Below are 26,525 nucleotides of genomic sequence, written 5' to 3'. Positions count from 1 at the left end.
GTCTTATGTCCTTCTATTCATGACTGGTACAAGTCTCTTTCCATTTGCCTGGGACGCTGCCTCCTCCTTCCTCCTGTCATTGCTGGCGGATCAGTCTGCTAACTTCCCAGTAGGCCCTGGCTGGGGTTGTAGTTTAGACCTCCGTTTGCATGGCAGCGCCCTCCTGACTGGTCTTACTAGTGCTCAGTGTCAGAAGGTGGTTTCTGAAGTATTCATCTCTGTTTGAATCCTTCCACGGCTCCCAGTCCGTCACAGGGTGACACTGCCCAGGCCCATCTCCGTGGGCGTCTTGCCAGTAGGACCCCCTGGGCTGCAGCCCGACTGGGGGCCTGCACACTCACTTCATCCTCCAGTGTGGTTCTGAAAGCCACCTCCTCTGGCAAGTGGCGCTTCCTCCTGCTTCAAGGTGAATACTGCTTTGTGTAAAATGATGACACTTTGCTACAATTGGGTGTCCAGCTGTCTGTCCCCTTCCCTAGTCTACAAGTTCCACCAGACCAGGGGCTGAATTTGCTCAGGTCTGTAGCACTATACCCTCCCAGTGCTTGACACCAACTAGGTGCTAAGTAAATGTGTGAATGAAAAAGGAGTCACGAGGAGAGCTCTGTGAAAACGTTCTTCCCTTTGGGACAGATGTTAAGAATCACTTTTAAACCCATATAAACCCTGAGTGGCACCACTTAGTGGACTTCCATTTTCTCCCTTGTAGCCTTGGTGTTTACTTCCACATGTGCCAGAACAGAGCCCCAACGCTCTCCTTTCCCTGCTAAGCTCTTGAAAACAGAAAAGCGAAAGTGCACACATGCACGAAGTGCAGTCGCTAGCACCAGCCCTGCCCGTGATGCTGCTTTCACGGCAAGTGATCTCATCCCAGTGTTGACTCTCAGTGAGAAGCCCCCCGGGTTTCTTGTGTGGATGGAATGATTTTTTTCACTCCTCTGTATTTCTTGCTCATGCATATGGCTCCAGTCCAAGTGTGAACATAAAGTGGGGTATAGGGAAGCGAGGAATTCAGTGCATTTGGATTGAGTCTTGACAGGGCAGAGAGATGACCAGACATTTCTTTTGGGTGGAATTTGACCCAAAGTGCAGGTTCGCTCATACTCTGCTAGGGAAGCAAACACATCTCAGCCCAAGTATGTACTAGTTCTGGTATTTTTCAAATTCTTCCAAAAAGTCCTCAAAGCCAAGGTGTTTTTCAGCTGTTTTCTACTGGATTTGTTGTTGTGTTTATTTTTGTGTGACAGCTTTGTGCTTGTATCACTAATAGCTGTCATCCTCTGTGTGTTGGTTTTGATTGACACCACATCATTTTGTCTTAGGCCGTTGGCTTTTGAGCAGATTACATCCAGTGATAGAAGCACAGACACTCCATGTCACCTAGGAGCTGACTCTCCACCGTGGCTATGCTTGGTAGGAGAGGCATTGCGGAAAGGCGCCTGAGCCATGCAGCTCCTTCATCAGCAGGGATTTCTCTAGAACCTCACTGGAGGACTTGGCTGAGTTTTTCAGTGGATTGTGGCTCTGGTTCCCTTTGGACTATGAAATAAGATAGTTTCTTTAGGATGACCATCGAGGACTTGATGATCTGCTCCCAAACTCCCTCTCCCAGTATTATTACTCAGAAGATGGCCCCTTGGCCTTTCCTTGAAAGTCTCTTTGGCCATTAGCCATGGTTTAATTTCAAAATAATTTATTTAAATCCCTGCTATTATTTCTCTACTTTCGGCAAGCTACACAGAGTTGTCTGTGTGAGAAGCAGGTCTCATGCAATTCAGGGCAAGCAATTTGGATTCTCCAACTTCCCGTGTGACTTTCATTTTGAAGCTAATATTTGAAACTAACATATTTGTTGCCCATGGCATCTTTTCATGCATGTCGGGCCTCTCTGCATTACACAGGCTCCTCCTGGTATCCCCGTGCCAATTCTTGGGGAAGACTATTCAAGGGCTCCCGACAAAGTGATTGTCATGTACAGCCGTCCCTGGATATCCTTGGGAGATTGGTTCCAAGACCCTAGGGGATACAGAAATCTAAGGATGTTCAAGGCCCTCATATAAAATGGCATAGCATTTGCAGATAACCTATGCAAATCCTCCCGTATACTTAAGTCACCTGTAGATTACTTATACCTAATACAATGTAAATGCTATGGAAATAGTTGTTATACTGTATTGTTTAGGGAATAATAGCAAGAAAAAAGTCTGTACCATCAGAGGCCTGAGTACATTTTCCGTCCATGATTGGTTGAATCTGTGGATGTAGAACTTGAGGATATGGAGGGCCGTGTATACTGAACTACCTGTACTTTAAGTCACATCATTCTACATATTCCAGCCAAATTTGGTGATAATCTCCTCTTTCTATCCTTCCTGCACCGTTTCCTCACCACAGATACTTTTTATTCTGGAAGAAGTTCAGACCTACAGAAACGTTGAAGGACTAGCGCAGTGGACACTCACATACCCTTCCCTGCATTCATCAGTTGTTAACGTTTGCCCGTATTTGCTTTTTCTTTCACAGACAGTGATATGATCTCACATCGTCTTTTCATATTCAGTAATGCCCTTCCTATAAGATACTATAAGATTTAAAAAAAAAATCATTTTACATTCTTTTTAATTCAAGATTCAGTAATGAATCACATCGTATTTAGTCATTGTATTTTCTAGCCATCTTTAATCTAGGAGTCATCCCACGCTGCAGGGGAGGGGTTGGGGGCTTTCATGGGAGGGAACAGGGGACCCAGACACTGCTCTGGAGTGTCAGCTCCTCAGGGCTTCTCTTTGAAGCACCCGGGGACCAACAGCAGGGGGCTGCCTCTCCATCAGCACTGGGAGGGGTGATGTTGTATATGATAAAGGAGCGATTTAGGATACATGTGGTTCCTCTGTGGTGGGAGGGGTGCATTCAGAAAGAGGGGACAAGGGAAGTGAGAGAACTGTTGGAGGAGGCAGAAGATTCGGAATGCAAGATGGCGAGATACATGGAATAAATTAAACACTTCACGCCTGCTCTAAGATAAATCACCTTTTTGTAAAATTTGATTCCTGCCCCAAAGGCTCATCTCTGTCTAGCCAACAATTCTAGCAGTTTTACTTTTTAAAAAAATCCAGTATCTTATTCATGGCAGAGGTGGAACATTCCCCTGTCCCTTTTTCTCCTTAAACCTGCAAATCTGAGAGAAGCCCGCAATACATTTCTCTCTTGGGAGATCCCTCAGTTTTTTACTTATAAATAATTCATTCAAGGCTCCAGTGAAGTCTCTCTCTCTCTCTCTTTTTTTGAGACGGAATCTCACTCTGTCACCCAGGCTGGTGTGCAGTGGCGCGATCTTGGTTCATTGCAACCTCTCCCTCCTAGGTTCAATCAATTCTCCTGCCTTAGCCTCCTAAGTAGCTGGGACTATAGGGATGTGCCACCACGTGAGGCTAATTTTTGTATTTTTAGTAGAGACTGGGTTTCACTATGTTGGCCAGGGTGGTGTCGAACTCCTGACCTCAAGTGATCTGCCCGCCTCAGCCTCCCAAAGTGCTAGGATAACAGACATGAGCCACCGTGCCCAGCCCAGTGAAGTCTCTTGACCGTGAAAACTGGTAGCATTTAAGTGTGTGTTGGGGCATGTTTTAGTTTTTAGCAGCATGTTTGATTTATAATAAAAATGTTCTTGGGATTTTGACTTGATGTTAATAACTCCTTAATGGAGCTGTGATTGGAGGATGGTATGTATGTAGGACCTAGGAAGGTGACCAGGTTGTGACACTTGGAGCCAGTGGTGGTGGTGGATCCCTGGGTGCTGGGAGAGGGCAGAAGGCAGGCTCTGGTGAGAGGCTGCACATGGACCCATCCTGGGCGCCTTCTGCCTCCTGAAGCCCAGATGCCTGGGTCCACTTCATTTTTTATTTTTTTCTTCTTTTCAAGGATTGGTTGTTCAGCATTTTTTCATTTCCAAGAAATATCACAGTATCTTTCCAGTAAGTTGCCCCTTTTTCCTTAAGCTAGGTTTGTTTTCTGTTGCTTATAACCAAAAGAAGTTGTTAACAAATACAGATATTTGGGTTGTTTACATCGTTTTACTGTCTTTTGCAGAACTTCGAGTATCTCCATCCTTCTCCCATCTCATATATTCTCACTTTTATAGAAGTGGAATTTCTGGGTCAGAGGTCTCCATTTCTGTTTTCGCGGGTGTGTTCTGCCAGCTTCACTCCGTACGGTGTGCTGATCTGTCCCCACCAGCAACTGTATGCATTTGTCTCTCTTTCGGCATCATCCACAGGTGACTGCTACCATTTATTCATTTATGTAATAATACTTGCAAGTTTCTTAGGGAGAAACATTTATTTTTTTGTTTGTTTGTTTGGTTTTTTTTCCTGCTACTAGAGAACTTGAATGATCTTTTCATATCCTTATTGGCCATTTGCATTTCTTCTTCTGTGACTGTGATGTTTATACCTGTCTTTTTTTGTAAATTAGAATATTCATCTTCTTTCTCTTGATATGTTACGACTCTTCATATTAAGGATGCTCTGTCAAATGCGTGGGGAAAATAAGTAATGTTATTTGCTTTTCAGCATTATTTACTGTGTTTTTGAAATATAGATTTTTAAAATTTGGATGTGGTCAAATCATTAAATCTTTTATTTAATGGAAAAGCCTTGTCAAATGTTCTGGAAAGGACTGAAATGTATTGCGTTAACACCTGGCCAGGGTGTGTCGTGATGGTAGAATGATCGTATGTGTTTAATACACGTCTGCCGTGGAACGGAGGGAAGCTTCTTGTTTGTGTGTCATCGCTTCATCAGTCCATCCCCCCAAACCTCTCCTGAGGGCCTCCTGGGTTGGAGGTGCTGGGGAGACATGAGTATGCTTGTGGGGTCAGCCCTGGGTGGAGAGGAAGTTAACTCGGCCGGAGAAGGTTTCTGCCATGGTGATGGGCAGGAATGTGGCCATCCTTGGCGGAGCTGAGGGGGCTGTGGCCACTGTCTCCCAGAGGCACGTCTGGAATGGGGGCATCGTCATCATGACGAGAGTCACTCCTTCCCGGGTTGTCTTCTTTTTTTGTCCTCTTTTTCTCAGCTGGTCCTCTCCAGGATATTTTTCACTCTCACGCTGAGCTTTTAGAGAATTTGATAGTCTCTTGTTGAGTACCATTAGTAAGCTCTGAAACCAGAAAAGTTTAAATTCTGCTTTTATTTAACCATTTTACCAGATGTTTCCTGTGGCTTGACAGATGTACCATTTACTAGAAAGTTACACTCCTGAGATTTGGAATGTTATGGACACTGTTGCTATAGACAGTGATTCTGTCAGGGCAGGATTTGGAAGACAATTTTGACATCATTTTTGGGTTGAAGATGTGTTTTTCACCAGAACAGAAATGCTATTTTCATAATCTGCTTTTATCTTGTCTTTTATAATTTGAACCTCTGGTTTATAAAATACCGTATCTGGTTGATCAGAGTTTATTCTTATAAATACCATGGTGCTTCCATTGGTGGTACTTTCTGAAAGCAGCTGGGCCTGGGTATATCAGGGTCTTGTTTGTAAAACTGACCTGGGTATAAAAGAACTCAGATAGTGGGCAGGTGGAAATTTAAATTGGGCTGAAAATCTGATGCTTCACTTCTCTGGGCTACTTGATGCTGGCATATGGCTAAGACATCTGCAGACTTGGCAACTTCTTGCACCCACCTATAAGTTCACCAAGACAAACCTAGAATGGTTGCGGCACCTTCGCTTGTCCAGTGCCTGGAGTCTGCATCTGTGGCAGCCTGAGTCCTAAGAGAAAAGCCTCTCACCTAAGATTCTGCCGGTGGAAGGGAGGCAGAAGGAAGTTGCTTCCTGCAGTGCAGGAGTGAGACTGTAGTTGCGGCTGCAGCAGAGGAGAACAGGGGATTTCCGGCGTTCCTTCTCTGAGGGGCCGGCTGCGGCCCTGCTGTGGAGTTGCATGCATCTTGCCTTCGGAGCGCCTCCACTTCTGCAGCAACCTTCCTCTCCTGTGTTTTCTTTAGCCTTATTTTGGAGTTTTATAAAAGCCTTATGTTATGGAAGATGGAGAAACAAAGAAAGAGGAAATCGCATGCTGTAATTCTGACAGCAAATCTATTTTCTTACCAAATGGAACTGTAATGATGCGTGTAGCGTTTTGGCAAGGCACCTTCTGTAAATAAACCCTCCCAGGAGTTCCTGACCTACCCCAGGACCCATAGGAAACTTTCCTTGCAGTGCAGGGGGCAAGCAGGCCCCGTACCTCGCAACCCTCGTTTCAGGGGGGACTTTTATTCTGACAGGCGCCCGCCCATCCAGTTTTGTGCCTGGGACTGCTTGCCAAGTTTGTGAGGCCCAAGGCTTTCTTGTGGGAGGACGCTGGGCTGTCTTCATGCTCTTTGGCAATGATTAAAGTGAGGTTAGTACCAAGAACCCTTTCATTTTATTCCCTTATCCTTGCTTTTTCAAACCAGATGGCAACCCTGTATTTTCAGCTGTAATTAATTTAAGCTGCGAGACAGCAAGTGCTGGGAGAGGTAATCTTTGCTTAGAAGGGACAGCAGTGATTTTCCTTCTCATCCCTCCCTTCTCCCCAAACGCCACCTTGTCCCAATCAGATTTGTGCCCTGTACAGTTTCTCCTAAGCGGGGACTGGAAGGGGAGAGAGGGCTGCTGAGAGCAGCTGCCGCATGGCTGCCCGTGGGAGCTGGAAGGGTTAAGGCACACTAGTGATTGTTTCCCTCATGGATTGGAAGTAACCAAGTTTCAGGTGATGGCTGTCATGTGACCGCCTCTAGACAATGGTGCATAGTTTGGCTGCTGATTCGGGGAGTACAGGGTGCTTTTTCTTCCCACTCAGTCCAGCTGCCAAGATCGCCTCCAAAAGGGGGTATGTTTTAGGTTTAACATTTATTCTTAAAGAAAATTACAAGGGAAATAAAAGCACTTGGCCGCAGTTGGAGTCTGGAGGGTTTGACCTCAGCTATTTGACCACTTCCCTCCATGGAGATTTTACTTGAGTCCCTCCTCTGTAAGTTGCCTTAGAGTGCAGGACCAATTAGAGATTGGGAGATCTTCCACATTTAATAGAAAATGAAGGCTTTTGTTTCATCTCTCAGTAACTTGTAAAGTCACTCCACAGAATAGCCTCTCCTCCCACCCTTTTGTCCCCTCCTTGTTCCGAATGAAACTGGGTTGAAAATGGAGAGTGGAGTAAGTGACTGCTTGAGGGCCGGGTGTGTAAGTGTGCTCACCTGCCTGCACAGATGAGGACCCCCCGGGTTTTAGTTTCATCATTCGAGAAATGCACTTTCTGGCCATGGCTGGGCACGGTGGCTCACGTCCCAGAACTTTGGGAGGCCGAGGCAGGCAGATCACCTGAGGTCAGGAGTTCGAGACCAGCCTGATCAACATGGTGAAACCCCGTCTCTACTAAAAATATACAAATTAGCTGGGCGTAGTGGCGCACACCTATAATCCCAACTACTTGGGAGGCTGAGGCAGGAGAATCACTTGAACCAGGAGGCAGAGGTTGCAGTGAGCTGAGATTGTGCCACTGCATGCCAGCCTGGGTGACAGAGCAAAACTCTTACTTTTTTTTTAAAAAAGGAGTTGCAGATTGAAGAGGATCTATTAACATAATGTATATGCAAAGCACTTTGTGACACTGTACACCAATGTTATACAAATGGTCAATATGTATTGCTGTTGTTAACATTAGCCATCCTCTGATGACTTGAAACAATTTTTAAAGGTTCACAGTGAGAAATGAGAACCACAAATATGTAGCTTATAAGTCTCCAAAATGCTCACTGTTGATTACAACATCACTGACTGCAGTGGGCCCCTTGTGTGCCCAGGTTTGCTGGATTTAGTGAGCTGGGTGGTGGATATTCTTTGTTGATGTAACTTTTATGTCCAGTGTTTACATTATTCATGAAAATTCATTTCTCTCATGAACCACTTGGGCTGTTTTCACAAAGGCTTACAATTTCAGTTATTATTGTGGACGAGATCCATCCTTTTGGAAACCTTTTGTTTTTCTCTAGTAGAGAGGGCCAAACGTGAAATGAAAAATGCATCCTGTACTTCCCACCTCCTTTACTACCAATGGTGTGTTGAAAATTAAACAGAATTATCATATAATGCAGCAGTTCCACTTATACGCACGAAATGACTGAAAGCAGAGACTTGAACAGACACGTGCACACCCATGTTCATAGCGGCATTATTCACAATAGCCAAAAGGTGGAAACCACCAGGCGTCCCTCACCAGACGAATGGAGAAACCACATGTGGTCTGTACGACAGCGGAATATTACTCAGCCTTAAAAAGGAAGGATCCGGACCCGTGCCACCACATAGATGGAGCTTGTGTAAGCCAGTCATGGAAAGACAAATGTTGGATGATTCCACCGACATGAGGTTCCTAGAGCAGTGAAAGTCCTGGAAGATAGAATGGTGGTTCCAGGGGCTGCAAGGAGGAGGAAATGAGAGGTGGGTGTTTAATGAGTGCAGAGTTTGGGAAGAGGACACAGTTCTGGAGACGGATGGTGTGGTTGGCAGCACAACATACCAGTGTACTTACTGTCACTGAAAAGTGGTGAATTTTATGTATATAGTGCTTTACCATAGTAAAAAAAAATACTGAGAACTGTGATGATCAACTTCAGGTCAACTGAATAAACGTTAATGAGTCAATTGTGTGTGAATCCTTTATATTCCATACTCACCTGGGGTGACTGAGGCTGTGAAGGACAGTCAGGCAGCTTGGAGGGCAGACCAAGCTCCAGGCATACAGTATTTGGTGCCTAATAATAGAGAGATGTGATGCGTGATGACCACTGGGGGTGGTGATTTTCATTGAATTTAAAGAGTAGGTAAGAGTCACCATTACCATCTGGATTGGAAGCCGTCGTACAAAGGAAAGGTGCATGAAACTTGGGGTGCCGGGGGAGGGTGCTTTTGAATTCTCCGGAGGCATTATTTGAATCATCAACTCGGGAGTTTGGGAGAAGAGATGCCACTTCAGTGATGAATGGAATGATTGAACCCCCTTCCCCCACTTTCTTTTCAGGCTTCCACACTGCACACTCCACAGACGAACACTTCTGGGTGAAATATGATTTTATAGCCAGGGGATTGCATCTAGATGTGAGGGATGATACAGTGAAGCTCAGTAGACAGCTTAGTTCTGAATTGTTTGCAGAATTTGAAGATGAGACTATTTGAAAAGAAGTGCAGTTTTATAACTCAGATCAATGAAATAGGCTCTCAGTACTGTTTTTTCCCATCCCGTGGGGACTCTGCTTTATTTGTCATTAGGGTGTCAATTGTCAGTAAAGCAGTAGCCTTGCTAAGCACCTGGAGGTCCTGAAAACAATTTTTTCTTTAAGTAATTTAAATCTTATTTCTGTAATGCAGTCTGGTTTTTTTTTTCTTTTCTTTTTTTTTTTTTAGAAAATTAGCTTGGCCAACCCTTTCCCCCTAGTTGAGGAAAGATGGCGCACAGCCCTGACTACCTGGGTGCTGAGAGGTAGTTCATGTTGCGAATTAACACACGACGTGATTGGCTCTCGGAAGGAAGGCCCTTATGGTCTATTGTTACTTTAAAGAATATACAGTAGATGCCTCAAAATCTTCTACTAGATGAGCATTTAATCACTTCATATACTCAATACTCAAATTTTCAATGGGTGTGTAATAATTTAGCTCCATAGTTGTTTTTTTTTTTTTTTTTGGGCAGAGTTTCTGAGTTCAGTCAGGGTAGATCAGTAACTTTAAGAGGAAAACCAGGTTTAAAATTTTTACTTAGTGCCGAATGAATTTATTGAACCAGAGGTCTTCCTGTAGTAGGGAGAAGTGCGCAAAATGATTTCAAACTGGTTCCTACCAACCTTAGGGCTGGACCGTGGGAAGGCAGCTGGCATTCAGGCAGTTGTGGCCACGCACCCGCGTGTGGGGAGGAGGAGACTGCCACACACCACGTGACGCAGAAAGGAAGTCTGATTATTTGTCTCCGATATGCCTGCATGCACTCATTCATGTCTGGTCTTTAGCCAGTATGGGGTCACAAAGCTGAAATAACGGGAAAAAAAGAATGGGAGACTTTGATGCGGCCACACTGTGCAACATGGGTGTGGAAGTGCCTGTTGGCATCTTGGGTTGTTTTGAGGGAAGGATAGTACTGGTGACTGCAGGTCTTGGAATAATCCTGACGTTGAAGGTTAGTTTTTGTTAGACTGTCTGCCCTGGTTTTTGGTTCAGAAACGTGCCACGATAAATTAAAGGGAGGGAGTCCTTGCCTGTGTGCCCTATTTCCATAGGCTGCTTCTGGAGTGTGACCCTCTTAAATATGGATGTTCACTTGTGGAGTGTGCCCCGTGGGTGACAGTTTGGAGACGGGGTTTCACCATACCAGGCTGGTCTTGAACTGGCCTCAAGTGATCCGCCCGCCTTAGTCTCCCAAAGTGTTGGGATTACAGGCATGAGCCACCACACCTGGCCAGTAAACAGTTTTATAAAATTTTCCAGGAATTTGCTGCATAATATGGAGTAAAAACTAAGAGTGAGCCTTCAAAAGAATTTGAAGTTATGAAAGATGACAGTGCCAGTCAGAAGAAGGAGAGAGGGAACGGAGGAAGGTATCCTCAGACTACTCGTTTCTAGTGGGTTGGCACTGGCCGGGGCTGTCCTCCTCGGGTTTCTCCAGGAGCCCCAGGGCCATGGATGGCCCAGCCCTGGGTCACCCAGCTTCATGAGTTCCTCTGTCTGACTCTAACCTGCTGGTGCTGGTTTCTGCTGAGAATTTGTTTAGATTTGGTTGGCTCATTCATAAAATAGTGTGTGCCAGGCACTGTTCTAGACACTGACTTACGGACACCTCTGAGCAGCCTACCGAGCAATCACTGTTCCCGTTTGGTTCCCTCCAGGCGTGTCTAGAGGGAAAGTGCCTTCTCTGCTAACCTTGAGTTGGCGGATGGACCCTCTCTCCATCCTCCGCCTTCCTGAGGTGGGCATCGGAGGCCGTGGGTCCTGCCCTCCACTTTTCCAGCACAGGGAAGGCCTTTCCAGCGGAGCTCAGAGTCAGATTGAGGGTGTGGGGTGGAGTGAAGCAGCAGGGAGAACGGGACGTCTGGGTCGACTAGCACTGGGTGGTCTTAGTGGTCAAATGCCTTTTCTTCACTCCTCCTCTAGCCCTCGCCCCAGCTGTCTCCAGTAGTCCCCGGAGGATGGCCAGGCAGGATGGCGACATGCTGATGCCTCTGCTGCTGTGCAGAGACCGTCGTCTCTCCCAGGGTTTTGTCCACCTCGGACACTGCAGCTCAGTGAGGAAGGAAAGACAGAGGGTTTTCATCCCTTCTATGATACAGGGATTCTGTTTAATGTCAAAAAATATGATAGCGGTTGTATTTTTAACATATTCCTTGAGAGATTACATAATGACAAAAACAACTGCAAATGAGCAGCAGTAGGAATTTTAAATTATTTTCCATGTTATTAATCTCAGCAACATCTCCATTCATTTGAAAACTCTAATGTGGGACACATCTGTTTTGCCTGTAAACAGTGCTTAGCGTGCACATGGATTCCTGCCCCATCTGAATTAAGTTCGGGGGGTCCTGGGCGCAGGTGGGCATCCACTACTGGCCATGCTCTCACAACTACTTCCCTGGCAACAGTTGCTAACGTGGGGGCAGGTGAGATGCTTCACCGGTCATGTTCTCAGCCATGACCTGTTTCTCAAATGTCAGTTTTTCTTAAAAAACTAAAGCTAATAATGGAAAACACGTGTAGACAGTTGTGGTTAAAGAAAACTGGTACCTTGTTTACATAGAGTTGAGCTATTCAGAAACGTGACCTGAGGATGTGGGCAACCTGGACGTGCTCCACGCTGCTGGCCAACATTTCCGTGAGTCCTGCCTCTCTAGAGGCGCCCGGTCTGGAAAGCCTGCACACATCCCCAGGTGAAGAGGGTCTCTGAATGCTGGAACTGGATATGGGAAAGTTGCAGGGGTTGGCCCCGAACTCACTCAGAACCTGTTTGCTCTGACTTTACGCCTCATTGTAGCCAAACCAGCCACCTGGCTTTTTGGGCCACCATAGGGAGAATGGAAAGATGGAGGCTACCAGCAGCAGCATTTCCGACAGGTCTCTAACTGAAATCACTTAGAGTTTCTCTGCTAAGGCTGACATTTCGGGTGTCTGGGATCTTCCTTTAAGCGGCTGCCGCTGGGTAAGTGCGCACTGTGCTTCCGGACCCGCCAGGTTTCCCAAGTGCCTTCCGTCCCTTGCACAGATCTGAGGACTGATTGTGCTCAAGGAAAGGAGGGACCCACTTTGCCCTCGGAGCTCTTTCCAGCCTCAAGGTGAGAGAGGGGCAGCCTCACACACGATGCAGATTCCGGCTGAGCTGCCGGAGGGAGTCAGAAGAAGCTTGAAGGCTGGAGTATGTGGAGATGCTGTCGATGCTGATTTAATGACTGTCACTCTTGAGCGCACCGTGACTGGAAACCCTCGGCGCAGTTAGAGCCACAGAGTCCACACTGACAGGAGAGCAGCAGAAGTGGACACCCATTTGCTCTCTCAACACTCAGTGCGACCACCTTCCCTCCAGCACCACAGACCCCAGCTGCTTTTGAACCCTCCGAGCAGTGCCAGGGACCCGAGTCCCTGCTCTGCCACCTGCCAGCCACATGGCCCTGGGCAGATCCCTCCACCTCTCAACCCACTTCTCTCAGTGTAAAGTGGGAGTGGGGGGTTGGCACGAGTGTTGAAGAAGAGAGGAGGAAGTGCAGTAGTCATGAAAAGATCTGCAGCTTTATTCTTTCATCCTCCCCAAACACCGCCGAGCCAAAAGGTTTTGGATGGTAACTCGGCTGACAAGCTTCTCCCTCTTGTATGTAGGCACATGTAAGATGGAGCTCTTTCTCCTGGCTTCCTGAACCGATTTGGGGGCAGCCAACCCTCCAGCTTTATATATATATTTGTTGTTGTTGTTGAATTGACAGTAATTGTACATGTTCATGGGGTACATAGTGAAGTTTTGACACGTGTCATGTAGAGTGATGAGCTCAGGGTGCTTAGCCTTCATCATCAAACATTTATCATTTTTTTGTGCTGGGGACATCCAATATGTGGATGTTGTTTGAAACTATGCAGTGTATTATTGTTAACTGCAGTCACCCTACAGTGGTCTAGGTGACCATAGTGCTGGAACTTACTCCTCCTTCCTGGCTGTAATTTTGTATCCTTTAGCAGATCTCCGCAGCCCCTACCTTCTCCCTACCCTTCCCAGCCTCTGGAACCCTCAGCTTCTTACTGGCAGGTCTGAGCTGACCTGGCCTCCCCAGCTCTGGTCTCTGCTTGGACTGTCATTGTGTGGTGCTTGTGCAGTGCCTCAGGACAACAGGCGTACAGGACAGGTGCCCGAGGCCCAGTGGATCTCAGGACCTCTCTTTAAATGTCCAGAGGAATCTTGAAAAACTTTCAGGTTGATCATAGATAAAGCAGAAGAAACATGGGTGTGGCAAATATCTAAAGCCATATAAAGCAAGGCAGCGGGTGGGTACGGCCTGGGGAATTGTATTAGTTTGGTAGGGCTGCCATAACACAGAGCCACAAACTGGGTGGCTTAACAAAAATGTATTATCTTACCGTTCCTGGAGGCTGGACGCCTGAGATCAAGGTGTCAGCAGGGCTGGCTCCTTCTGAGGGCTATGGGAAGCGTCTGTGCAGGCCTATCTCTCAGCTGCTGGTGGCTTCTGGCGTTCCATGGCTTGTCGATGATGCTCTTATATCTTCACATCTTCTTCCCGCCATATGTGTCTGTCATTGTATCCAGATTTCCCATGTTTTCTAATAGGACACAAGTCATACTAGATTAGCGCACACCCTCATAACCACAGCTTACTTGGTCTTCGGTAAAGACCCTATTTCAAATAAGCTCACAGTCAGAGAACCTAGGGGGTTAGGACTTCAGTGTCTTTTCAGGGGGACACAATTCAACCCATTACAGAAATTAAAGGCAATCCACAAAATAAAGTAGAATGGTCAACAAGTGTATGAAAAGATGCTCCATTGCCGGGGTAACTGAAGAAATGCAAATTAAAGCAACAAGAAGGAGTGATTTCATGCCAGGAGAATGGCAGAAATCCACAGGCTGCCAAGGCTGGATGTCACCGAGGACACAGCAGCAGCAGCTGTCAGCCACGGCCATCAGAGGGACACCAAAGTGGATGGCCGCCTTGGGAAGGTTTCTGGTCACATGTGTTGAAGTCGAAGGTGGATGACCTGCAAATACTGACCTGAGAGAATGTCAGAAGCCCTGGTCCCCAGCACCAGGAGACATGTCTGAGGACTTAAGCACTACGGTCCGTCCGTCCTTCCTTCCTTCCTTCCTTCCTTCCTTCCTTCCTTCCTTCCTTCCTTCCTCCCTCCCTCCCTCCCTCCCTCCCTCCCTCCCTCCCTCCTTCCTCTCTCCCTCCTTCCCTCCCATCCCCGTCCCATCCCCGTCCCCTCCCCCTCCCTTCCCCCCTCCCCCCTTCCCTCCCTTCCCTTCCCTCCCTGCCTTCGTTTTGTTTTTTTGTTTTGTTTGTTTGTTTGTTTGTTTTTTTGAGATGGAGTCTTGCTGTGTTGCCTAGGTTGGAGTTCAATGGCTCAATCTTGGCTCACTGCAACCTCCGCATCCAGGTTCAGGTGATTCTCCTGCCTCAGCCTCTGGAATAGCTGGGATTACAGGCGCCCACCACCAAGCCCACCTAATTTTTGTATTTTTAGTAGAGAGGGTTTCGCCATGTTGGTCAGGCTGGTCTCAAACTCCTGACCTCAGGTGATCCACCTGCCTCAGCCTCCCAGAGTGCTGGATTACGGGTGTGAGCCACTGCGCCTGACCTGTGGGGGCCATTTTCATAAGGAAAAAACCAAAGAGTGCCCAGGCACTGGGGGGTCAGTAAAGGAACGGGTACATATGCAGTGGTGTATTTGTATGGAGGAATACCACGGAGCAGGCAGATATCATGGATAAGCCAGGTCTCTGTTGGAACATGGGTAGAGCTCCAAGACCACACGAGGGAAAGACACAATTGTACAAGACACACGGTGTTCTGGCATGCTGGAGTGTGAAGCATGCTATGGATGTGTGCTTCCAGACACATCCACGGGTGGCCAGAGGACGACAGCCAGGTAGCAGGAGGCACCAAATACAAAACAGGATGCCCATGGGGATGAAGAGAGGGGAACGGGACTGAGAAGGGCCTGCAGCAGGGACCTCATGCGTCTGCATGTTCTGCTGCTTTCATCATGGCCAGAGGAAAGAAAAGGCCCAAAGCAAATATGAGAGTGCATTTTCATTTGCTAGTTCTGAGTAGTAGGTACACAGGTCTTTGTATTTTCCTCTCTCCTGGAAAATGGAAAGGCTTTGGAGCCAGTCCAGTATATATTGGAATTTTTGTACTAGTTTTGTAAACTTTGAAAAGTTACTTAGCCTCTCTGAAGCTCAGTTTATTTATTTGTAAAAAGGAGATGATGCTTATTTTGCAGCGGGGCAGTGAATTTACTAAGATAAGGCCTAGCATATGATTGGGCATGTCCTTCAGTAAATGAGAGCTGATGATAATAAAGATAGTCAACATCAATCACTTACTCAGATTCCCCAGCTCTTTTTCTGAGACAGGGTCTCACTCTGTCACTTGGGCTGGAATACAGTGGTGCAGATCTCAGCTCACTGCAACCTCCACCTCCTGGGCTCAGGTGATCCTCCCACCTCAGCCTCCAGAGTAGCTGGGGCCGCAGGTACGTGACACCACGCCCAGATAATTTTTCTATTTTTAGTAGAGACAGGGTTTTTCCATGTTTCCCAGGCTGGTCTTGAATTCCTAGGCTAAAGCCATCTGCTAACTTCATCCTCCCAAAGTGGTGGGATTACAGGTGTGAGCCACTGTGCCCGGCCAATATGCTTCTCACAGCTGTCTCGTGATAGATGGAGCAAATGAGTCCTGTGTTGCCTGGTCCATGGAGTCGATTTCTGAAATCTGAACCAGCCAAAAGAGGGACACTACCTTTGTGGGGAGTATTTTATTTTTATTTTCTGAGGCAGGGTCTCACCCTGTTGCCCAGGCTGCAGTGCAGTGGCTCTGTCATGGCTCACTGTAGCCTTAACTTCCCCCCAGGCTCCAGCCATCCTCCCGAGTAGCTGGGATTGCAGGCTCCTACCACCATGCCCAGCTAATTTTTATATTTTTTGTGGAGACGGGATTTCGCCATGTTGCCCAGGCCGGTCTCGAACTCCTGGGCCTACGCAGTCCACCTACCTTGGCCTCCCAAAGTGCTGGGATTACAGGCATGAGTCGCTGCGCCTGGCCCCTTTGTGGAGAATTAATGGGGGAGACGTTCTGTGGGCAGACGGCTGTGGCAGCCATGCTGGCTGTGGCAGCATTCACACTCGCGTTTGATTCCCTTGACTTTTTGGTGGCTTTTTCTCAGTTATTAAACAATGTTAAGCTATGGCAGTAGTTGCTGACGCATAGAAGGTAGAGACAGTCTCTGCCCTTGTCCCTGCTGGCGAGGGTGGGCCCCACTGTTGAAGCCAGGAGCCTCAAGGTCATATCTGTCTTCAGGACAGTCTGAATGTTGGTATCTTCCCAACTTTTTCCTGCCCACGACACACTTCTTGCCATTTGTACCTAGGAGGGTGTCTCTGCCTCGGCCTCCGCCACCTCTGCAAACATCGTCTCACCCAGGCCTTCCTTTGCAACCACCTCCCCTGCTTCCCGTCTAAAATTGGCACAGAGGAGTGACGCGGCTTGACCAGGATGTCTCGGGGACACACCCAGGCACCTTGTTGCTCGCTGGGAAGCAGTGAACTCTCCCACTCACAAGGGGAGAGAAGCCACGGTGCTGAGTTCCTTGGGGGACATTTAGAAGCAGGGAGGAGGTGAGGAGGACAACAGAAGTTGGAGGAAGGAACTGAAGGGAGAAGACATCTCACCACTGTTTATGCCCAACATTTAAATGTTCCCTAAATTCTGCTTTTTCAGAGAAAAGTCTTTTCCACCAGTCATTTTCTCCGAAATCTCCTTAACTCCCTTGTCATTTGCCACAAATGCTGTTAACTGGACTCATACATACTATGTGAACCTTAATGATTCATTTACTCTATGGACAGTTATTAGAACATCTGGTATGTGGTCACCCGTGTGGAGCCAAGGAGATTAGGACATGGGGGCTGCAGTGTCAGCCCTCCCAGGAGTGCACGGTCCAGCCAGGGATCAGGGTCCCCTGGGAGCTGTGCCTCAGGCGCTTACTGACTGAGAAAGCCAGCTAGGCGGGACTGTCTGGGGACAGGCCTTGGCAGCCGGCATCTCCGCACTGCTCCTTCCCTGTGGCTCTGTAGTTGGGGCGGGAAGGTGGGTGGAAACGGTGCTGGTGAGTGGGAAAGGCCTCCTGGAAGCTTGGGATGGAGCTGGGAGGTGATGGAGAGTCTCTTGGTGGTCCTGGTGTGACGACATGCCACAGGGCTGGTGTCTGTGGTGGGCAGTCTGTCTGGGCAAAGCCTTCATCTTCTCCACCTTGGCCATCTCTTCTGTAAAACTGGAATGGGCTGACCTGCCCTGTACACAACAGAAACCCCAGGGGGCAGCAGGTAAAGGTTGGGAGGAAGTTCTTTCTATAGTATTCAGGTAAAATTTTATTATTTAAAAAGTTGTGGTAAATTAGCAGAGCATACAGCTGACCACTTTCACCAGGTTTAAGGGCACCGTTCAGTGGCATTAAGTCTGTTTTCTGAGGAAGCTTTTTAAGATTAAAGATGTGCTAGCAATCTTACTTATTTAAAGACAGGATCTTGCTCTGTCACCCAGGCTAAAGTGCAGTGGCGTGACCATGGCTCGCTGTAGCCTCCACCTCCTGGGCCCAAGCGATCCTCCCACCTCAGCCTCCAGGTAGCTGGGACCACAGGTGCGTGCCACCATGCCCGGCCAGCAACCTCATTATGATGTGTTAAGACTGTGTGGGCATCCGGCTGTCCTGCCAGTTCTCAGAGGTCAGATTCTCCTGTAACTGCTGCGGTGGGAGGGAGAGGACGAAAGGGCTGGAGATGGGGCTGTGTCCCGGCCCACTCACTGGCCCACTGCTGGCCCCTCCTTCGAGTCTCTGTCTCCGGCTGGACTCTGGTACTTGGGGGATGTCTCTGCACAGCCTTCAGTCTGCTTCTGCCAGGCACCGCCTGGCATAGGGATGGGCTGCTTTGCTGCCTCAGGATGGTGTTTTGTGGGAGGCCAGGGCCCAAGGCTGCCCTGGGCCTCATCTCTGTCACCGGGTGGGAGCACCTGCCCTGCCATGGTGCCCAGGGGCCTTTGGGGACCCCAGAATATATCGTCAAAATATCTTCTACCCATACCCCCTCCTCAGGCAGAAGAACTCAGACTCAGATCAGTGTAGCTCGCGGCGGTCCGTGGTGAATGAAGCGCAGTGCAGGCTCAGAACGTCAGGTGATGGGACTGGGGGCTGAGCATCCTGGAGCGTGTTTGTTGGAGGGCGGGAAGCTCATTTTAATGTTGGAGGGCGGGAAACTCATTTTAATGAGTATCAAACATGCAGTGCACTTTTTTCACGTGATGGATTCTTTCAGTGTCACTGCTTGGAATCTGGTTTACTTTTCCCCAAATATGATACACATTCTTGGTTTCTCAGCTTAGAGAGCATGTGGCCTTCAGTCCTCAGAAAACTCTGTCCTAGATGATAGTGTCATAGGCCTCTCTTCCCCCACCCCCTTTCCATCTTTCTGTCCGTGGGCAGCTGGCAGTGGAAGTACCTGCCTAGGATGGGGATGAGGCCCGGGTCAAGGCCGGGTGCCGTGCAGCCTCAGCGGCTCTGACGGGCCTGGCACGGAGCCAGTCGGAGTCCTTTGGGTGCTCGCGGGGATGCAGTGGGCTCTCTCGGGCACAGTCCTGACCAGGAGCAGAGGTGACTCCCATCTCCCGGGCAGGATGCATGTGGTTTTCTGCCGTCCTGGGGAGCACATGACGCCTGGGAAGCAGTGGCTGGGAGGTGAATCACCGGGGGGAGCAGGGCCTAGAAAACAATGTCTGTCTTGAAGCTCCGGGAACCAGGAAAATGAGCTGGAAATGTGAGTAATGTATAATTTTACTAAAATTAACCAGCCAGTTCTCTGGGCCTTTTCTCGCTGTTTTCAGCGTCTTTGTCTGACCCGTAGTGCCCACTGTGCTGTGTTTCATGGACCCTCTTTCCGGTTAGTGCGCCTGGAAGTCCCCTTCTCCCCGCTGCCCTGCGTAGGGTAGGCACGCAGTGGGGCTATGGGAGCACAGATGGTGGATTTAGGTGCGGGGCTGCCCTGTCCTTACCTCTGCCCTGGCAGCTGGCGGCCCTGGCACCCCTCTCCTCTGTGATGTGGTCTCCAAGTCATGCTTGGATTTCCTGAGGCGCCACTGAGTCTTCCACGTGACTGTGCCGTGCCCCTAGGACATCAGGTGCGAGGGGTGGGCAATGCCTTATGTGCCCCGACCTTGGCTTTGGACATGGGCAGACGCGGCCTGAGCTTTAGGCTGCTCCTCCTTGCCACCCGGGGGTGTCTTTATCCTTGGACTTCTGTCTTTATCCTCGGACCTCGCCTGGAGCCAGAGCCGTCACTTGGGAGCTGCAGCCCCTCCCGGGCCTTTCTGTCCCTGCTAGATTGTAAGCCCGTGAGAAGGCAGGGCTGTGGCTTCCTTTCTGTAACCTCCACAGAACAGAGACTCAGCTAGCACTGGCTGAGTGAGCGGAAGTCTAAATTCAGAGGCACACCATGTCTGAGGCGCTCCTGAATCCGTGACATGAGCCCCCAGGTCTGTGCACTTCGTGAAGTGGCCCGTGGAAGTATCAGTGAGGAGGAGAGAAGCCATTCACTCATGTCGTTAACAATGAAATTGTGTCTTTATCTGAATTTGGAAGGGAGCGGGACACTGCAGATGAGGATGTGCGGTGACACGGATGAATTGAGTATTCGGGAACCAAGCCCCGTTTAGGGTAGAAGCCAGCGGATCTCAGGCCTGCTTGGCTTGATGTTCGTTCCGTGGAAGATCCTCTGGTGATGTCGGTGTCTGGGATCGTAACCCTTGAGGCATTCATTGCAGAAACCTGTGCTGTCTTCTGAACTGCCACGGACAGCGACATTATGGACAGGCTGGTTTCAGTATTAAGGTTTTTAGTATTTTAACGTTCTGGAAATCGCCAGGATGTGTGTGGCGTTGATGGAACCTACTGTCTAGGCTCTGGCCAGAACATTCTCTTCCATGGTTGTCTTAATGGGCTGAATGTTTATTCCTTAATTGCTTTTAAGACATTCTGTATCATCAGCCAGAGAATAAAAGGAAAGAAAAAAACCCATAAACGAATACTGGGTCCTGTACAGCTAATCACCCTATAATCAATACACTCGGTTCAGGGCTGACAGGGTTCTCTTGGCGCTCACTGAGGGCTGCAGCGCGCCGCTGTGATTGTTTTGGTTTAGGGCTGACTGGGTCCTCTTGGCACTCCCTGATTTTGGTTTGTGTGCTGTTTGTCCCCCGTTTAGAGTCCTCTGGGTGGATCTTACTATGACCACATGGTTACATGGAGACGCCGAGGCTCGGAACGCCTCGGGGCACTGAGTGGCAAGCCGAGCACGTGCCCCTGCTAGAGATGGCACAGAATGACGTCACAACATCACAGCCGAGGCTGCACTCAGGCCCCCTCTGGTGCTTCTCCTGCTCAGCCCTTAACAGCTCACTGATTGGGCTGCAGAGTCCATCTGAAGGCTTGAACGCACCTCCAGTTGACTCCTCAGCCCTCCAGCTCTCCATGATTCTGCCCATCCACAGTTCCACTCCACGATACCTGCCTTTCTTACCCAGTCACCCATGCACTGTTTCTCTGCATTCACTTGTTAAGTCTGTCTCTGTGTGCCCATGGTAGCAAGGGTAATGAGATAGGAGGGGCGAGGTAATGTGAGGAGGGGCAGGTGCATAGATGAAGAGATCGTTGACGGTGGGTGATGGGTTCTATATTAAAGGTTTGCACGGGGCACTTTGGGATTTCACGCTGCAGCTGTGGTTGGCAGTGCAGGACGGGGAGGAGGGAGGCTAGAGCGGCACCGCCTGTTCACAGCCACAGAGGCAGAGTGGCTGCGTCTTATTTGAGGAATGGCAAGTAGACGGTTGAAACTACGGAGCACAACATTTGGAGGCTTGGAGCCAGAGATGAGGATGGGAAGGTGGTCAGGCCCAGAGGCTACAAGGCCCATGCTGAGCTGCTAAAAACATTAACTAAGGGCTGGATGTGGTTGGATTTGCTTTATAAAGAGATTGCTCTGGGATGGATACAGGCAAAACAGGAAATCTGAATAAGGTTGGTAGTTGTCTTATCCTGGTTGTGATATTGTACTGTACTTTTACAAGATGCCACCATCCGGGGAGTCAGGGTACAGGGTGCATGTGATGGCTCTGTGTTCTTACAACTGAAGTTAATCGACAGTTTCAGAAAGGTATGCCTGTCACATGCATGTGTGTGTGTGGTGCGTGCATGTGTGTAACAGTGTGTGTGCTTTATGTAACATATTCAGTGTGTGCGTGCATGTGTGTAACGTATTCAGTGTGTAACATTCTGTGTGCATGCGTAACATTGTGTGTAACATTCAGTGTGTGTGTGTGTAACATCTTCAGTGTGTGTGTGTAACATCTTCAGTGTGTGTGTGTAACATCTTCAGTGTGTGTAACATCCTCAGTGTGTGTGTGTAACATCTTCAGTGTGTGTGTGTAACATCTTCAGTGTGTGTGTGTAACATTCAGTGTGTGTGTGTGTAACATCTTCAGTGTGTGTGTGTAGCATCTTCAGTGTGTGTGTGTAGCATCTTTAGTGTGTGTGTGTAACATTCAGTGTGTGTGTGTAACATCTTCAGTGTGTGTGTGTAACATCTTCAGTGTGTGTGTGTGTAACATCTTCAGTGTGTGTGTGTAACATTCAGTGTGTGTGTGTGTAACTTCAGTGTGTGTGTGTAACATTCAGTGTGTGTGTGTAACATCTTCAGTGTGTGTGTGTAACATTCAGTGTGTGTGTGTGTAACATCTTCAGTGTGTGTGTGTAACATTCAGTGTGTGTGTAACATCTTCAGTGTGTGTGTGTAGCATCTTCAGTGTGTGTGTGTAACATCTTCAGTGTGTGTATGTAACATTCAGTGTGTGTGTGTGTAACATCTTCAGTGTGTGTGTGTAACATTCAGTGTGTGTGTGTAGCATCTTCAGTGTGTGTGTGTAACATTCAGTGTGTGTGTGTGTAACATCTTCAGTGTGTGTGTGTAACATTCAGTGTGTGTGTGTAGCATCTTCAGTGTGTGTGTGTAACATTCAGTGTGTGTGTGTGTAACATCTTCAGTGTGTGTGTGTAGCATCTTCAGTGTGTGTGTGTAGCATCCTCAGTGTGTGTGTGTAGCATCCTCAGTGTGTGTGTGTAACATCTTCAGTGTGTGTGTGTAACATCCTCAGTGTGTGTGTGTGTAACATCTTCAGTGTGTGTGTAACATCTTCAGTGTGTGTGTGTAACATCTTCAGTGTGTGTAACATCCTCAGTGTGTGTGTGTAACATCTTCAGTGTGTGTGTAACATCTTCTGTGTGTGTGTAACATCTTCAGTGTGTGTGTGTAACATCCTCAGTGTGTGTGTGTGTAACATCCTCAGTGTGTGTGTGTAACATCTTCAGTGTGTGTGTGTAACATCTTCAGTGTGTGTGTGTGTAACATCTTCAGTGTGTGTGTGTAACATCCTCAGTGTGTGTGTGTAGCATCCTCAGTGTGTGTGTGTAACATTCAGTGTGTGTGTGTAACATCTTCAGTGTGTGTGTGTAACATTCAGTGTGTGTGTGTAACATCTTCAGTGTGTGTGTAACTGTGTGTGTGTAACATCTTCAGTGTGTGTGTAACATTCAGTGTGTGTGTGTAACATCTTCAGTGTGTGTGTAACATTCAGTGTGTGTGTAACATCTTCAGTGTGTGTATGTAACATTCAGTGTGTGTGTGTGTAACATCTTCAGTGTGTGTGTAACATACTCAGTGTGTGTGTGTAGCATCTTCAGTGTGTGTGTGTAACATTCAGTGTGTGTGTGTAACATACTCAGCCAGTCCGGGATGGGGGCTGTGGCTGCTGCTTCACCAGGGCAGGCCCAGGCTTTTCTGCTAGTTAAGACAGGTGACTACTTGCAGACTCTGAAAATAATTTGTATTTCTTAAAGAAAATTCACTCAAATCATGATTCATCACATTTTTCTTTAAAAGACCAGCTCATTAGTTATGGAAAAAGATTACTCTGTCAGCGGAGAATGTGGTGGATTCAAGAGGCAAGACCCAAGGCAGATGCCACTGTGGGACCCCTGGAATAAAGTGTGGAGGGTGGACGGGGGCTGGCCGCGCCTTACCTGTGTGGGGCCAGTGCCTGATAGATGCGACATGTAACACTGCCTTCGGACTAACACATCGGATGGAGGCGGCGCTGACTGTCTCACCTGGATTCCACGTGGCATCGCCTGAGAGCTCAGCACATGGCCAGGGCTAGTGATGGACCTTCTGGACGCAGGTCACTCTTGCTCGTGTGTCCTGGATGAGCGAGCTGTGCGCTGGCTCCCTGCGGCGTCCCGGCAGCACCAGAGCAGACGTCACCACGTGTCAGCCAGGAGCCTGAGCTGATGATTCCACCACTCTGTGTCTCAGGGTTCTTGTCTGGACAGGGGGTGGTGGGGGCATTGCCTGCTTGGTGCTGTTAGGAAGATGGGCTGAGCAGTACTGTGGAGGCTTAGACCAGGCCCGGCATGTAGGACACAGCCGGTGACTGGATCATTGTCAGTGTCCCCGTCCTGTCCACATGGCAGGTCCTTATCAAACCAGCTTGGCCTCCAGCTCCCCAGGCTCCGAGGGGGTGGAGATTATTGTAGAAGTGAACAGAGAGTCGGGCAGAGGACGCCGCTGAGTCGGGGGCTCCGTCTTCCATGGAGCTGACTTTGGACTCCGCTGGCAGCAGCCTCCCCGGCACCCAGGGGCTTTGGGGTCAGGCTGACCCGGGCTGGTAGCCGGCTCCTCCTCATGCTGCCCAGCCACACGACCTGAGCTTCAGGGTAAAAAATTAAATAAGCAACACAGAGTGCCTGGCACACAGTCACTGTCCCCTTTGCCTTTCAGAAAATGCCAGGGATCCCCCTCTGAACGCTCACTCTTTTTCAGGAACAAGACTGCCAATGGCGACTGCCGCAAAGACCCCCGGGAGCGGAGCCGCAGCCCCATCGAACGCGCCGTGGCCCCCACCATGAGCCTGCACGGCAGCCACCTGTACACGTCGCTCCCCAGCCTCGGCCTGGAGCAGCCCCTCGCACTGACCAAGAACAGCCTGGACGCCAGCAGGCCGGCCGGCCTCTCGCCCACACTGACCCCGGGGGAGCGGCAGCAGGTGGGCCTCTGAGAGGGTGGCAAGGGGAGTCCGGGGGCTGGGGGACTGAGCTGGATGCAGAGCCCCGGGCAGAGGACCCCGAGGGCGGTGGTGAGGGAGGGAGGTGGTAAGGGATGCCACCCTTCGCCTCCGTTCTGCACTTGGGACAAGGGACAGCAGAACAGGAGTCCTCTTCTGCTTTTACTTCCTGCCCAGACCTGCCCGGGCCTCGCATCTTAGCACTCGTGGCCTTGGGCAAGGTGCATGTCGCTGGGGCTTCATCTCTCTCCTGCCACAGTACAGGGTGGTGAACTGACGTTTTCTTCAGCAGTCTTCTGTGGCAGGCCCGATTCTCTTAGGATCAATGTCGTCATCCTCAAGGGGGTCCTCCGTTTCTCCTTGAGAAGGTCACGCAGATGAAGGGAAATGTCAGGCTGCTTTGCCTTGGGCTGGGGTCCTGCACAGTTGATGGCCGCAGGGTTGTGAGCCCCCGTGCTGGTCAGAAGCCTATGATGGGTACGTAGGGAGTTTTTCCTGTTAAAGGAAAATAGGAAATTAAATGATTACATAATAAACACAGTTTGCTTGGTAGAAACAAATCTTTTTAAAAACGGGGTTTCTGGGGAAGTGTGTGGGGGAAGGCAGCAGCATTGAGAAGGCTTGGAATCGCTGCTGGAGCTCTCTGAACCTCCGGGGACTGCCACCTAACAGCTCCTTAGTCACTAGTCAGCATTTACTAAGACTGACAGAGGGGAGGGTGCTGTGCCCCGAGGGGTGCCTCCAGGCTCCGTGCATTCAACTGCGAGAGCCTCCGTGTCCTTGCGGCACCCCCGGGGCTTCCCTCAAGCAGCACTGCCTGGTGTCCGTCTCTGATGGGGTCTGTTGGAACTGCGGGTGGGGGAGGCCCTGGGAGTTGGGAGAGGTGCTTCTGGTGCTTGGGAATCCCACTGAAGCTGAGAACAGTTGCCCATCTTGCCTTGGAGTCTGACATTGTAATCCTGTGTTTGATTCATTCATTTAACAAAATGGCATAGACCCCTATTGTGTGCCAGCGGGTGCCAGAAGCCAGTCCAGCAAGATGCAGTCGTCGTCCTCAGCACACTCAGCTTTCGTCTGGAGGAGAGAGCGCTGATGTGTCTGATGGAACCTGGGGCCAGGTTATCACTGCTGTTCATGTCAGCGTTTTACTAGTGCTCACCATTTACCCAGCCCTCTGCAGAGCGGAGCTCTGGGCAGCCAGAGGTGGTTGTGTGGACACTGTCATGGCCACAGGGATCTCCCAGTCTAGTTGGGGAAATGGATGTGAGAAGAGAGGAGTGTGCGCCTGGGCAGCAGCAGAGGCGTGTGGGCAGTGCGACCCACAGGGACCCGCTCCCTGCCTCCGGGGGTGGGCAGTGGACCTTTCTGCTTTGTGAAGCTCAGCAGGCATTGTAATGATGCCACGAGCCATGGCCTGAACTGCGCAGGTGGAACCTGGCTCTCTGGCCATTGCCACGGCTGTTGGGGAGTCCCTGAAGGACAGGGGAATGGAGGGGAGGATTCAGCTGTAATCTCAGAGCACCCACGTCCAGCCTCTGGCCCTTGGTGACCTGGGGGATGTAACTGTGAGCCTGGCGGGCTGTCTCTGCCCGCAGGGTCAGGGTGGGCCCTTGACGGGCTTAGTGTTTTCTTAGATGATGATTTCCTTGACTCTCCAAGGCTCTTGAGAATCTTGCAGTTGGTTTCGGTCACAGTTGCTTTGCAAAAACGGAACTGCTGAACAGAGTGGCCTGATTTCTTTAGCCTGTCTCCCTCTCTCCAACCTGGAACGGGCCTTGCTGCCCGTTCATGTGGCGAGGGCCCCTCCTCGTGCCTTGGGGCTCCTGAGCAGCTTTCCTAGGAGGGAGAACCTCAGCTCCCCAGCTGTGTCCTTAAAGGATCCAGGCCTGGAGCAAGGACAAAGCCAGGGACCATGGGGCACCCCAAGCTGCCCATTTTCCTGGGAAGGGCACAGTGGCCCGACCGGAGCTGTCACTTCAGGCTGGGCTTGGTGGGGAAGGAGGGGGTCAATCCTGCCCTCCTTGCTGTGGCTGCTGTCAGCACATGTCATTCACGTCG

At 49.4% G+C, this 26,525-nt stretch overlaps 2 protein-coding genes across 10 annotated transcripts in view; one reads left to right on the top strand and one right to left on the bottom strand.

The window, feature by feature from the left end:
* The window catches only part of VGLL4 (vestigial like family member 4), a 164,326-nt gene that overhangs the window by 131,219 nt on the left and 6,582 nt on the right, over positions 1 to 26,525 (top strand). For 7 of the 9 annotated variants that reach the window (XM_015130229.3, XM_077990227.1, XM_015130230.3 and 4 more), the window contains 1 exon segment: positions 24,227 to 24,449. In XM_015130229.3, the coding sequence (XP_014985715.1) occupies positions 24,227 to 24,449 (223 nt within the window). 9 annotated transcript variants of the gene reach the window in all.
* The window catches only part of ATG7 (autophagy related 7), a 392,778-nt gene continuing 391,153 nt past the window's right edge, over positions 24,901 to 26,525 (bottom strand). The window contains exon 18 of the mRNA XM_077990135.1: positions 24,901 to 24,962. Coding sequence (XP_077846261.1) covers positions 24,936 to 24,962 — 27 coding nt within the window. The 3' untranslated portion in view covers positions 24,901 to 24,935. The remainder of the gene's footprint in view (positions 24,963 to 26,525) is intronic.

Source organism: Macaca mulatta, chromosome 2 (genome assembly GCF_049350105.2).
Source record: "Macaca mulatta isolate MMU2019108-1 chromosome 2, T2T-MMU8v2.0, whole genome shotgun sequence".
Classification (NCBI taxonomy): Eukaryota; Metazoa; Chordata; class Mammalia; order Primates; family Cercopithecidae; genus Macaca; species Macaca mulatta.
This window is presented reverse-complemented; position numbering and strand designations above follow the sequence as displayed.